The sequence below is a fragment of the Myotis lucifugus genome, unplaced genomic scaffold (genome assembly GCF_000147115.1).
Source record: "Myotis lucifugus unplaced genomic scaffold, Myoluc2.0 scaffold_2653, whole genome shotgun sequence".
In the NCBI taxonomy this organism is placed as follows: domain Eukaryota; kingdom Metazoa; phylum Chordata; class Mammalia; order Chiroptera; family Vespertilionidae; genus Myotis; species Myotis lucifugus.
In genome coordinates, this window is record NW_005873701.1 from 6405 (window position 1) to 20895 (window position 14491).

Consider the following 14491-nt stretch of genomic DNA (forward strand, 5'->3'; position numbering starts at 1 on the left):
GAGGCTGGGTCTCCCGGTCCTCCCGCGCCTTCGCTCATCTCTCCGGCGCCGCCATTCGCCCAGCGCACTCGGCTTGCCGGCCGCCGGAGCGCAGCACGTGCGCGGCAGCGGACAAGTCGCACAGAGGCGCACGGGGTTCTGGAGCCTGGCTGGGCGGGGAGTCCCGGTCGCTGAGAGCTCCCGCGAGCCAGGCCAGCTTGTGCGTCCGCCTGCTGCCCCGCGGAGCTGTGCTTCCCGCGTCAGTGGCGCTGTCATTCCGGACGCGAGGCGGGGACTCCCACGAGCGCGCGCCTGCCCTCTGTCCCGCCTCGCCCGCCCGCCGTGGAGAAGGTCCGCCCAGCCAGTGTCCGGTGTCCTCCCCGAGCCCTCTCCCAGGCGGTTGGGACTTCTCCGGTGAGGTGCGGCGAAGGCACAGCTCCCCTTCGGTGGGTGTCTGGGCTTGGTGAGCCCGCTTCCCCTCCCGCCCGCGCGCCTCTGCGCTCCCCCCGGCGCCAGAAACCATGCTGTGCTGCCTGCTGGTGAGGGCCAGCAACCTCCCTAGTGTGAAGAAGGACCGCAGCGACCCGGTCGCCAGCTTGACTTTCCGAGGTGAGAGCCCCTTGGCCACCGCGCCCACGCGCCCGCGCCACCCGCCTCTCCGCACGCTCCGCATGGTTTGCAGCCCCGGCTCCAGCACTAACCCTAGTCCAAGCCACAGTTTTCTTCCTCTGTCAGCAGGGACAGGCATCTCAGCCCTGTCTTCCGCAGGAGGCGAGGATGAAACACAGCACATTGCCACTGTGCTCTGAGATCTGGGAAAAGTGCGTGTGCTGTAATATGTCAACAGTTACCACTTAAAAAATGTTTTCATTGCTTTTTTTAGAGAGAGAGAGAGATAGAGAGAAACATTGATGTGAGAGAGACACATTAATTGGTTGCCTCTCACACGCACCTCAACTGGGGCCAGGAATCAAACCTGCAACCCAGGTACGTGCCCTTGACCGGGAATCAAACCTGCGACCCTTAGATGCTCGGGGCCGGCGCTCTAACCACTGAGAAACACCAGCCAGGGCTGTGGTTACAACTACCCGATACCCAGAGGGAATAAAGTGCAAGCTCTTATCTGTGCATGTAGACTGGTGTGCTTTGAATCTTTATTTCATTCATTCATTGGCCTATCTTTATTGAATCCACCAGGTCTCATTTGGGAGTAAGGAGCATAATAGGTTAGATATGGCCTTGATACAAGGATTTTGAGGGTTGTCAAGGATTTTTTTTTTTAATTCAAAGAGCCTAAGTACCTACATGTGGTGCTTAGATAAGAGTACCCCCACCCCCTCTGTGTTTGGAGCAACAAAGGACTTACAACCCCAGTCTTACCAGGCAGCTTTAACCCCCTACTTTAAGGCAATCATTCCCATGGGTGGAGGTGTCTTAGGAGGGGAAAGGGAAGAGGAAGGATCTGTCAAAATTAAGAGAAGGAACAATGGCTGTGAGTCAGGACCCCAGTTCTGTAAAGAAAGATAAATAAGGAGAGGAGAGTTTTCCACTTACCAGGATGCATATCCTGTGGTTTTGTGGAATTAAAAAAATATATGTATCACAAAAGATGGTCAGCTCTATAGGAAGAAATGGCTGGTGTTTTCACGAGGCTTGAAAACAATGGGGGCACTTTCAGCTCTGCCCCATGATCTCCATTTGCCCCCCAAGCACCCACAAATACTAATAACCATAGATTGGCCAAGAAGGAACTATGTGCAGCTTTAATTATTTGTTATGGGATAATTTACATTGTATTTCTCTTTTGAGAAGTGTGAGTTGAAACATTTTAGAAAACTGCTATTTTCATTAATTGGTGACATCCCTGGGTGCCCACTATGAAATGCAACTTCAGGACAAGGTTCCTAGCTCTCTCTTGTCCATCAGACTTAGCCTAAGCCATTCCTGAGCAGAAATTATGAGGCCACCACTGGCTGGAAAAGAAGTTCCCAAAGGTCCCTGAGCTAAGGGCCCACATCAGCCTAGTTCTCTCAGATGCTTTGGAACTCTTTTGGGTCTGCTCACAGCTCTCTTTCCTTGGTTCTTCTTCTTTTTTTTTTTTTTAAATATATTTTTATTGATTTCAGAGAGGAAGGAAGAGGGAGAGATAGAAACATCAATGATGAGAGAGAATCATTGATTGGCTGCCTCCTGCATGCCCCACACTGGGGATTGAGCCCACAACCCGGGAATATGGCTTGACCAGGAATCGAACTGTGACCTCCTGGCTCATTGGTCGATGCTCAACCACTGAGCTATCTCAGGTGGGCTTTCCCTGGTTCTGTAACAGTCTCTGGTAGCTACTAATCTCATTCTGCAGATAAGGAAATGGCAACCTGGGGAAGTTAAATGATGTGTCCAGGTTGTGGTTGTGGCAGGGAACTACTAGTGTTGGAGTGGGCAGTACCCATGAGTCAGGTAGGTGACTGAATAGGTAATCTATTGAGGCCCCCTCTTGGTTGTTGCTCTGGGCCAGGTACCCTGCCTGCATGGCTGCTGTCCTCCCCCAATCTCTGCATGCGCCACTCTTTACAACATCTTACTATTGATGCGCTGACAAGCCCCGAGCAAAACTGAAATATAGAATATAACATATCCGATTGTTCAGAGTCCATTCGTCTTTCAAAGCCCCAGTGCAATACCACCTTCTCCAGGGAGGCACCCAGGATTCCCCTGGCTAGCATTAGTCCCTCCTCTCCGGAGGCACAGCGCCTGGTTAGGTCTGCTAGCCATTCAGTCCAGCAGGTCTGTGCGCAGTCCTCAGCTCCGCACTTAGGACCCTGTGACTCCTTGAGAGCAGCGGCCTGTCCTCCGCACGGGGCACCAGAATGCCAGGGCTGGGTGCAGACAGGTGCTCTGTAGTGTTTGTGCCTTTTCTGGTCCAGCCTCCGGCCATCACGCAGTCTGGGACAGCGGTCTTCACGCTTTCCTGGGTCCCATCCATAGAGGTTCCGAAAGTCAGCATTGATCACCTAATATTTCCATTTTGGAAACACACCTTGAGAGAAATTGGTGGGAGATGTGAAAGGTAAAATCAATGTGGCTTCTCTTTCCCCGCCTCCCACCCCGGTTTCCCAGGGGGAATTCATGCTGGAGTTTGGGGCTGAGCTGATGCTTAGAGAAGGAGGCTGTTAGAAGCGGACCCAGAACTTACAGATCACCTAGATGGGGGTAGTCAACCTGGCTGCACGTCAGAGTCACTTGGGGAGCTTTAAAAATATTCACTGCCAGCCCCCCTGTCCCCTCCTCTCTCTTGGAGGAGGGGCCCAGATACAGGTGATTCTAAACAGACTCCAGATATGTCAGGTGTGCTGTCAGGATTGAGAACCCTTGAGCCCAACCCCCTCAGATGAATCTCAGATGGGACTGAGGCCTGCTCGCAGAGAAGCCAGCCTCGCCCTGTGCTTGGCTCCCACACGGGGGCCCCCAGTGCATGGGCCTGGCTGGCCCCACTTTCCAAGCAGTTGTTCCCCCAGCATTCCAGCCTCGGATGTAATTTCAGGACCTGCCTCCCAAAATAGACTATGAGCTTTGGAAGGCCCGACCCCGAGGGTACTTTTTTGGTTTTCCTGTCTCAAGGCTTCAGGGTAGAGGTGATTAATGAATCTTTGTCATTCCTTTGTTCCTGTACTAATTAATTAGTTAACTCAACTGCCTTGAATCCCTGGGCTGTAGAGGTACTTTTGACGAATGGTCTTCTCGAAGGAGCAGCTTAATTTCTTGTAACATTTAGTGATCTGTCCTTTCTTCTGCCCTGCCCATGTGCTGTCCTGGAATGTGCTTATGTCCCTCCATTCATGCATTTAGTTCATTGAACACATACTTATTGAGCACCTACTACAGCCTGGGTGGTGTTCCAGATGTTGGCGATACATCCAAGAACAAAACCCGAAGCTTAGACTTTTATTTCCTTGAAGTTTGGATCTCTTGTATCCCCACTTGGTGAATTTCTATTGGCTTCCGAGGACCCACAAGCCAGAAAACTGAATCATTACTGTCTCTTCTCTCTCCCTCATCCCTCCCCATGTCTCTCCAGCTAATCCCACTCCTTTCTCCCCCTCTTCTCCCTTCTATCTCCTGGGAGGTCTCTAGACTTTAGACAGGAGCCTGGGGGAATCTCCTAGAACTGCCTGGAGGTTGAGAGACAACTGAAGGGCAGACCTGACTCCCCTTGGTAGGGAAGGTGGGCTAAGGAGATACTGGATTCTCTGAACCTGGCTTTTTAAACATTAGAGGTGACTTTAAAGCATTGAAATTAGCCTTCTGCTTTCTTTTTGAGAACATAATGTGCACTCAGTGTATGAGAGGATATACTATAGAGGGGCATGAGGCAAGAGTAATAAATGGCCCCGAATCCTGGCACTTTGAATTAATTTTTAATAATTTGACATATATCCTCTAAGATTTCTTTCCCATAAAAAAAAGCCATTTTAGTTGTGAAATTTAAGACCCAAATAAAGACTTAGAATACAAATGTATGCTTTAATGCAGGGATTCTCACCTGGGGTGATTTCGTTCTTTAGGGGACGTTTGGCATTGTCTGGAGACATTGTGGGTTGTCATCACTGGGTGTGTGTGTGGAGGGGGGTGTGGTGGTACCCACAGGCGCGTGCTGCCACTGTTGGCAGCTAGTGGGTAGAGGCCAGGGATGCTGCTAAACATCCTGCAGTGCATAGCCCCCTCCCACAAGAAATATCCAGCCTCAATGTTTATGGTGCCCACCTTGAGAGACCCTGCTTTAATGGCTAAATTAGGAAGGGAATAACCCACATGTATCACCCAGGTCAAGGAATGGAGTCTTTAGGCCCCACCCTTCCACCAGAGACCTCCAGACCCCTTGCCTTTCTCTCTAAAGTAATAGCTTCTGCCAAAACCGGTTTGGCTCAGTGGATAGAGCGTCAGCCTGCGGACTGAAAGGTCCCAGGTTCGATTCCGGTCAAGGGCATGTACCTGGGTTGCGGGCACATCCCCGGTGGGGGATGTGCAGGAGGCGGCTGATCGATGTTTCTCTCTCATCAATGTTTCTGACTCTCTATCTCTCTCCCTTCCTCTCTGTAAAAAATCAATAAAATATATTTTAAAAAAATAAAAATAAAGTAATAGCTTCTCTCAAAGGTTTGTCAACTTACATTTTCACTCAGCAGTACAACAGGGGCATGTTTCTCTGTCAGTCAGTATTCTCCACACCTTTTAAAAATGCCTGCATAGTATTTTAATGTGTGGGTGTACCATAATTCAGTTATACAACTTCCTATTGATGAATATTTAGGTTATACCAAGTGTTTTATATTTATAGTTGATACTTAAATGATATGGTCACTGTTAGAATTATCCTGGTGTCTAAATCTTTGCCCACATATTTAATTATTTTGGGGGGATAAATACCAGAAGTGACATTGCTGTGTCAGAAGTTTACGTATTTAAGGCTTTGCTGCATTTCCCAAATTGCTCTCCTGAAAATCGGTACCAACTTTACCCTCCCATCAGCGGAGTATGGGGGCTTGTTTTCTTATACTAATCCTGCTAACATAAAGCATTATCATGCAAATCTCTTTAGTAATTTCTTCGGTTCAAATAGCATTTGTGATATTTCAAAGTTATTACCTATTTGAATTTATTTTTACTGAATGCTTTTTAAAAAAAGTTATTGATTATTTTAGAGAGAGAGAAAGAGAGAGGGACAGGGAGAGAGAGAGAAACATGGATGCAAGAGCAGAACCTTGATCGGCTGCCTACTGCATACCCCCTAGTAGGGATTGAGCCTGCAACCTGGGCATGTGCCCTGACTAGGAATGGATCTGGCAACATTTCGGTGCACGGTACAACACCCAACCAACTGAGTCACACCGGCCAGGGCCCCAATTGCCTTTTAATTTACCCATTAAGAGAGGGCTTCAGTACTGGTCTTTTTCTTAATTAGTTGCAGTGCTCTTTATATATTAAGAACATTACAATTTCATCATAGGTGTTTCGAATATCTTCCCCAGTTCCAATTGGCCTTTTGAGTTTCAAGATTACCCCTCTCAGAGTACATTCCACTACTGCTAGTGTAGGGGCCGCCACCACCCCTTCTTTTCCTGGATTCGTGTTTCCAGGGAAGTGTGGTTTCAGTTAGGATTTAAAAAGATGGAGATGGAGTAGGAGTTCTTGAGGGTGAGGAGGGCAGGGCTTCTGCTGGGCAGGGTGGGAAATGACAGCTGCCCAGCTCTTGGGGTGCCCAGGCTTGAGTCAGGGCAGAGCCTGTCCTTTGTGATGGGGCTCTGTGCCGGGATGCAGAGCAGACTGCCCTTCAGCAGAAGCCAGGGCTGCCTCTTCTCCTTTCAGCGGCCGCTGCCTTTGGTGTTTGCTGACATTCCGAATGCCTATCACGGTCTTTGTCTGATGGGTGTTCTAATGAAATGCCAGGAAAGGGCCCAGTACAGAGCAAGTCCTCAGTAAACATTGAGGAACAAATGAGAGGCTGCCTGCAGGACCTGAAGGCTGCACAGCGTCCTTCACCCCGGACAGAGACAGCTGTCTCTCTAGGTGCCTGGCCCCCCCAGCCAGCCACGCACCCCTGTCAGAACCTGAGACATCCTCTGCCACTCCCCCTACCCCCTTCCTCACCCAGACACTGGCCTAGACCCAGCCCCACAGCCTGTGTCCTCTCATCTTTCACCTGGACTTAAAAAAAAATTCTGTGATAAAATTTACCGTCTTCACCACTTTGAAGCGTACAGTTCAGTGTCATTAAGTACATTCATACTGTGTGCAGCCACCACCACCACCATCTCCAGAACTCTTTCATCTTCCCCAACTGAACTCCATGCCCGTCAAATAATATCTCCCCCTCCCCCCTCCCCAAGCTTATTTCACTTCTATAATGTCCTCAAGGTCCATCCATGTTGTAGCTTGTGTCAGAATTTCCTTCCTTTTTAAGGCTGAATAATATTCCATTGTGTGTACATCTCACGTTTTGTTTATCCATTTATCTGTCGGTGGACGCTTGGGCTGCCTATACGTTTTAGCTACTGTGAATAATGCTGCTATGAATATGGGCATATAAATATCTCTGTGGGTCCCTGCTGGATTTTTATCTAGCCTGCGACTGTCCCTGTTTTTAGTCCACATGCTCCCAGGTATGGAGACCACTAGGCCTCTCTGCCTCTAGCACATCCCGCCAGCAGAGTAGCTGCACTTCTTACATGGACCTTCAGGGCTCCCGGGGGCATGGAAGTAGAAGCTGTGGGCCCTCCTTTGGCCCCAGGGCTGGACCAGATCAACAGGGGGGGGCGGCGGGGGGCAGCCTGCAAGGATGTGATTGCCAGGATGCTGGTTCAGTGTGGCCCACTGAATAAGGAAAGGCTGAGGAATACTGGTCCATTTGGGACTATCAGGTCCTCCCCGACACCTTCAGCCCCAGGCAGTGGGGTTGCTGCTTTCTCTGCCCCTTTAACTAATCCTGCCCCCAGCCTTGTACCAGGCACATCACAGGTGTGGGAAAGATCTGCACACTTTTGTACATCATTCCCCTCATGAAAGTCAGTGTCCCTCACACACTAGGGACAGCAACTCTAAGTGTTGACGTGTTTCACTTCTTGGGGCCTTAAAACTATTTTTATTGTGGTAAAATATATGTAACAACATTTACCATTTTAACTATTTTAAATAGAATCCAGCGGTATTCAACACCTCCACATTGTTGTGCAAGCATGCCCATTATCGACCTCTAGAACTTCTTTATTATCCCAAACTGAATCTCCACACCCATTACATAACAACTCCCCATTCCTCCTGCCCCCGCTCCTGGTAACTTCTGTTCTACTTTCTGTGTCTATGAATTTGCCATTCCAGGTACCTAAGTTGAATCATATAATATTTGTCCTTTTGTGTCTGGCTTATTTCATTTAGAATAATGTTTTCAGTGTTCATCTGGTAGCATGTGTCAGAATTGCCTTCCTTTTTAAGGCTGAATAATATTCCATTTTAATGGCTATTCCACAGTCTGTTTATCCATTTATCTGTCCATGGACATTTGGGCCTTGGTGCCTAGAGATGCAAAGGGAAATGGACCAGTATTCCTCAGGCTTTCCTTAAACCATCCTTCGTCAGGCATGAAACTCACCCACGGTACAGACTGTGGTGTGCGCCCTCAGTGAGCACCCTGCCTTAGAGTTTGTCTTCTCTGTGATCCCACCAGCCCCAAAGATCCCAAAACCCAGTGTCCCCAAACCCAGTGTTTCATCTGCTTCCCAAATGTATCGTTACCTTTATAATTGAGTTGGGGGGCGGGGTGGGGGGGGGAGGGTGTCTGTCCTGTCTTGGCTACTGGAGATTGACAGCTGGCTGTGTGCTCCCTTCCACACTCTAACCCCTGTGTGTGTCCAAGCCTTGGGGCGCTAACAAGCATCTTGGGCCTCTGAAAGGTATCTGTCCCCACAAGATGGGCCCAGACCACTGGCGGGCACAGTACCCTGGCCACTAGTAGGGGGGCGTTACCAGGTGGTGAGCAGAAGGGCTCCTTATGCAAGGCCATGGCCACATCTGACCTTGAGGTAACAGGATGGATGTGGGCTCTTGGCAGTGGAGATTGCTCATCCAGCGGGGACAGGACGGTCTGGCTTCTTACCTGTCTCTGTGGCCCTCCTCACTCCCTTCCCTCAGCCCATGGCCTTTATTGGAGTTGGCTTCCGTGGGGGACCAGGACCGTGTCCTACACCATTCCTGCCACACACCTTGGCTCTTGGCACTCAAGGGCTAGGATGGTGATTTCTTTGTTCTCTAGTTCTCCTCGGACAATCTTCCTTTAAGGCAATATTTTCAAACTTTTTGGACTGTTACATACAACAAGACTTAGATTTTACATTAAGTTGCGGTACACCTCCATAAATATATATGTGAAAATACAATCAAAAGTTTTAAGTAATAGTACTTTTCTGACAAAAGACGTACTCTGAGATTTTCTTCTCTAGTCTGCCCTGTCATTAAAAAGACAGATTGGTCCACTGACTCAACTGATGTCATGGCCCTCTATTGGGTCCCAATGAGTAGATTGAAACTCACCACCGTGCAGTCATGGGACACTGTGGTCTAGGAGTGTGGGGTAGAGTTGTGTGGGTGAGGCTTGAGGAAACAAGTGACAAATTGCCATGGGGAATGGAAGAGTAGGTTTATTCCTCTTCACTGAGTCTTTCCGTCTGGAGGATCACCTCATGTCTTCAGCACCATTCCCACGAATGCCTGCTGGCCCCCAATTCTGCAGAGCAACCTGGGGAGAGGGCATATTCCCCCCTCCCGCCCCAAACCCCAGCATGAGCTGTGAGCTCTTCTGTATCTTTAATTATTGAGTCTATTATATGTGCATAAAACCACATCTCTTAAGGCCAAAATTAATTAGCAAGGACAGGACAAGTCTAAATTCATGATGAGGAAGGAACTGTTTCCTAATTAGCAGCGTGCCTTCCCTTTTCGTGGCGCCTGTCAGGCATGTGATTGTGTTGAGTTGCTGTTTCATTTCTTTCTTGCTCCTCTTTGGGGCTCTAGTGCCCATCGGTGACCCCTCAGTGTCATCCAGAGGGTCCAGAGTTGGCCCTTCTAACCAGGACTTAGAGATATCCAGTTGAGGGCCTTTGTTCCTGTCATCCTCGGGGAAGGCAGGAAATGGAAAATATTTAAAAGCCATTTTGCACAGGGCTTGGCACACAGACACTACGTAATTAATACTAGTCAGAGCACCGGGAAGTGCTTCCAGCTGCACAGATCAGGAGAGGCTGCAGGCGGAATTTTCCATGTTACTCCTGTAGGTCCTAGGACAGTGATGGCGAACCTTTTGAGCTCGGTGTGTCAGCATTTTGAAAAACCCTAACTTAACTCTGGTGCCGTGTCACATATAGACATTTTTTGATATTTGCAACCATAGTAAAACAAAGACTTATATTTTTGATATGTATTTTATATATTTAAATGCCATTTAACAAAGAAAAATCAACCAAAAAAATGAGTTCGCGTGTCACCTCTGACACGCGTGTCATAGGTTCGCCATCACTGTCCTAGGAATTGATAGAGGAGGGGACATAGATGCTTAGATGGCATCTTATATCCTTTCCAACCCCGTAAAGAAGACACTCATTATAATTAACTTGTTGCCGAGGGAACTAAGGCCTGGAGATGCTATAAGCCCCACCTCAGGTCACACAGCAGTGGCTGTTATTTGAATGACCCCAAAGCCGTGTGTCTACTTCCTGCTGGAGCCACACCAGCATGGCCCACAAGGAGACTTAGAGTGGTTCCGCCAGGGCAGACCCGGGCCATTTTGATAAGGAAACTGGTGTCCCACCCAGGACATCCCTCCCCCTGTGCTTCCTGTCATCCCCTCCATTCGTTGATGCACAGCCGTATTGTGAATGCAGTCTTATGGCGTTCTCTGAGAACAGTGATTCCATCCTCTGGTGAGGAAGTGAACGTGCAGCCAACGTGGAAAAGGACCCATTCATTCAGTGCCCAGTTACTGGGGACCTCGCTATAGATGGGGTTACTAGCATGGTAAGGCATGGTGTCTGCCCCCTTGAGGGTTCATGGTCCAGTTGGGAGGACAGCCATAGAAAGCACACAGTTATCCTGCTGTCTGCTACCTGTGGTCACAGCTTACGACTATAAGGGAGGCTTATCAGAGGAGAAAATGAGCTGGGTATTGAAGAATCAGTAGGAGTTCACGAAATGCTTCCGGGTGGGGCACAGAGGGGAGGGGAGGGGTAGTAGACTTACGTTTAATGAGTATGCTGTGTGTTGGGCACCTCACTCATCCTATCTTTTTTTTAAAGTTTATTTATTTATAAATATATTTTTATTGATTTCAGAGAGGAAGGAAGAGGGAGAGATAGAAACATCAATGATAAGAGAGAATCATTGATCGGCTGCCTCCTGCACGCCCCACCCTGGGGATCAGGCCTGCAACCCGGGCATGTGCTCTTGACCGGAATCGAACCTGGGACCCCTCAGTCCGCAGGCTGACGCTCCATCCACCGAGCCAAACCAGCTAGGGCCACTCATCCTATCTTGTCTAATTTTCGCTGTGGGTCTGATCTCACCACCACAGTGTCAGTTCTGGTTGTCTACCCCGATCATTCTGCGTTACCTTGTCCCAGCCCTCATGAACACATAGACCTGCTTTGGGATAGCCTGCTTCAGACAGACCCCTTCAAGGCCAGGGTAAGCTGGATCTTTTCAAGTCTGAGATAGCCTGGCTGGCATGGCTCAGTGGTTGAGCATTGACCTATGAATCAGAAGGTCGAGGTTCGATTTCCAGTCAGGGCATATTGCCGGGGTCGGGGGCTCAGTCTCCAGTATGGGGTGTGCAGGAGGCAGCTGATACATGATTTTCTCTCATCATTGATGTTTCTATCTCTCCCTCTCCCTTCCTCTCTGAAATCAATCAAAATATATTTAAAAAAATAAAAATTGAGATAAAATTCCCATGCTCTAAAATTCACCATTTTAACTATTTAAAGGTGTACATTTTAAATAGTTTTTAGTATATTCACAATGCTGTGCAATCATCATCGCTCTCTAACCTCAGCCCATTTCGTCACCCCAACAAGAAACCTCTGTTAAGCATTCACTCCCCATTCCCATCTCCCCCCAACCCCTGGAAAGTACTTATCTGTGGATTTGCTTATTCTGGACGTTCATGTAAATGGAATCCTATAATATGTGGAGGTGGATGGCTTTAAAAAGAAAAATGGAATTTTTTTGTGTGTGAATATAAAGCCATTTATTTTCATTCTTCCTGTAAATTTTTGTCCATTTGAAGTTTTATAATTCTAAAGTTTATGTCCTCAGGCAAAAGGCATTGTGGGGAGAGACAGACAATGAATTGCTAAATTTCTTTAAAACCTTCTTTAGCAGATTAAGGTCCAGGACTCAGCTTAAAATTTTTGCCCAGCTCAGATTGTGGAGAAAATTGACCTTTAAGCTATAAAACTTACTTTTCACTGATGAAAAGGAAATATGACCTGGAAAGAAGCCGCAGAAGTGAAAGTAAAAATCAGTATCATTTTTTGTTGTTTTTTTTTATTTAGTGAAAATGAGCATATCCTAAATTAATAGTTTAAATTATTTAAACTTAGAGGACTAATTAGTCTGCTCGGGCTGCCATAGCAAAATACCACAGATTGTGTGGCTTTAACAAGAGGAACTAATTTCTTACAGTTCCAGGGGCTGGGGAGTTCAAGATCAAGGTGCTGGCCTATTTGGTTTCTGAGGAGAGCTCTCCTCCTGGCTTGCAGATGCTTCCTTCCTACTGGGGACTCACATGACACAGAGAAAGCAAAAAATGGAATCTTTTCAATGAAGATCATTCATTCTTAGAGTCAGAAAATGTGCAATTGAAAAATTTCATTTAGAAAATCTGGAATAACGATTACAAATCATTAAGAAAAGTCAGCCTGGGTGTTTTCCTTTAAAAACAGCCTTCTGATGGGCTGCTGCTTCTCCATCCCGGAGGTGGGAGAGGAGTCGGTGACTGGCGCTGGGCATCCATGCGGACTGGTGGGGTCCTCAGGGCAGCCGTTGGTTTGTAAGGTTTCCTTTGGCAGGTGAGCTGCAGTGCGTGTCTGAGAAGCTGCCCTCTGGATGGGAGGGGCAGGGGTGGGACCGTCTCTCATTCCCTCTGTGTGTCTCTCACAGGGGTGAAGAAGAGAACCAAAGTCATCAAGAACAACGTGAACCCTGTGTGGAATGAGGTATGCGCGTTTCTTCACCCCCTCTCCTCTCTCTGCCGCCACTGCCTCTGTAGGGACAAGTCAGGGGCTCGTGCCGGAGGGGCTGGTGGTCCCATGTGCCAACTAAGTCCTCCTGGCGCTTGGAACCTGGGAGGACGCTGGTGGCCTGGCATGCCAGGCAAACAGAGGTGGGTGTGGCCTGGGGAGGAGTAAGTGTCTATCTCTGTTCCCTCCAGCTCTGTCCGCCAGGTAGAGGGTGGTTAGGGGCTCCCTTGCCTGTCTTGTCTCCCTTACACAGGCCATTCTCCCTGCCCAAAGCCCACCTCTTTCCCATCGAGCTCCCAGATGCACCAGGTCCTCCTCTGGCTCCTGCTGGCCCCTTGCCCTTAACCAGCTCCCTTCCTAGGCCTCCCTGGTGGTCCTTGGGAAGCCCTGGATGCCTTCAGCGGATGGGGCTGGGATGGGCAGGGGAGCCTCTGCTCTGAGGAAGGTCCGGGGCCTCTGGCTGGGCTTCCCCAATGTGGCACTAACTCCCGCTGCCCAGCAGGGAGGGGCCTGGCTTCTGATGAGCACATTGGTCTTGGCCCCTGAGGACGCGGCAGGCTCCCCGGGCATTTTCCCCAGCGGTGCTTCTAGGCCTGGTGATTGGTGGAATTGAATTGGGGAGGGGGTTATGGGAGTCTGGCCTCCTCTCTTCTGTTGCCTTCAGCTCTCACTGTCACCCTGAATCTTGGGACCCTACCATTCATGTATTCATTCATTCACTCATTTACCCACCCATCCACCAGCATCATTTATGGATGCCTGCTCAGTGCCCTTGGATGACCAGGGTGAACGAGACAGTCTCTTCTCCTCGGGGGCCATGGGTTAAGGGTGATGTCTTTTCTCCTTTTCTTCCAGGGCTTTGAGTGGGACCTCAAGGGCATCCCCCTGGACCAGAGCTCCGAGCTGCATGTGGTGGTCAAAGACCATGAGACGATGGGGAGGAACAGGTGAGGCGGGCAAGGGGGTCTCTGTGGCCTGCAGGTCCGGGTAGGCTCATGGTGGACATATATCCCACAGTCTGGGCCCGGAGAGCTGGTGTTTCAACTCAGCATTTGCTGAACACCTGCCTCTCCTGGCTGCCTGGCTGCAGCCTCAAAAACTCAGCCCTGGGTAAGTCCGAGCTGCCCAGGCTGCAGGGAAGGTGATGGGCTGGAATCAGGTGTGCATGTGTTTGCACAGACAGCCTGTGGCCAGGGGAGTAGGGAGGAGAAGGCACCCTGTGTCCTGCTCCAGCCCAGGGACACCTGGGCGTGGTTCTCTCTCCTTGCCCTGCCCAGACTGGAGAGGGCAGCGGCACACTGCGGGAGGCAGGCAGGCCGCCAGCAGGGAGCTCTCGAGGAAGGCTTCATGGAAGAGGTGGGCCTGGAGCTGAGATTTGTGGTTTGGACGTCGGAACGGTAACAACAGGTCCCCGGACTGCACTCCTCCCTGGTGGTGTTTTCTGTTGCTATTTCACTAGGTAGCGGGGAGGGTTGCCAGACAGAGGGAATAGCAGATGCAAAATTGTGGTGGCAAAAGCAGGCTCTCTGGTGATCCCTTCTCTTGGCATTGAGCTCCTGGGCCTTGTATGTGCTGGTGGTAGGGGTGGGGGGGTGGGCAGGACCAACGGAGCATGCAGAGGGTCCTGTTGATTGTGTGTGGCGGGGTAGAGCCATAACCTCCCATCGCCTGCCCTGAGTGTGACAGTGCGGCGCCCCAACCCCTGATCGGCCCTGCTCTGTGGGTGATAG

The 14491-nt window shown here is 49.6% G+C and overlaps 1 protein-coding gene across 1 annotated transcript; it reads left to right on the top strand.

The window, feature by feature from the left end:
* Nucleotides 1–411: 411 nt before the first annotated feature.
* On the top strand, nucleotides 412–14158 carry LOC102426385 (dysferlin-like; the record flags this gene model as incomplete). The annotated part of the gene is made up of 4 exons (XM_006108553.3): nucleotides 412–588; nucleotides 12682–12737; nucleotides 13617–13708; nucleotides 14039–14158. Coding segments are annotated over exons 1-4 (356 nt in total), but the record flags the coding sequence as incomplete, so codon positions are not given.
* Nucleotides 14159–14491: the final 333 nt, after the last annotated feature.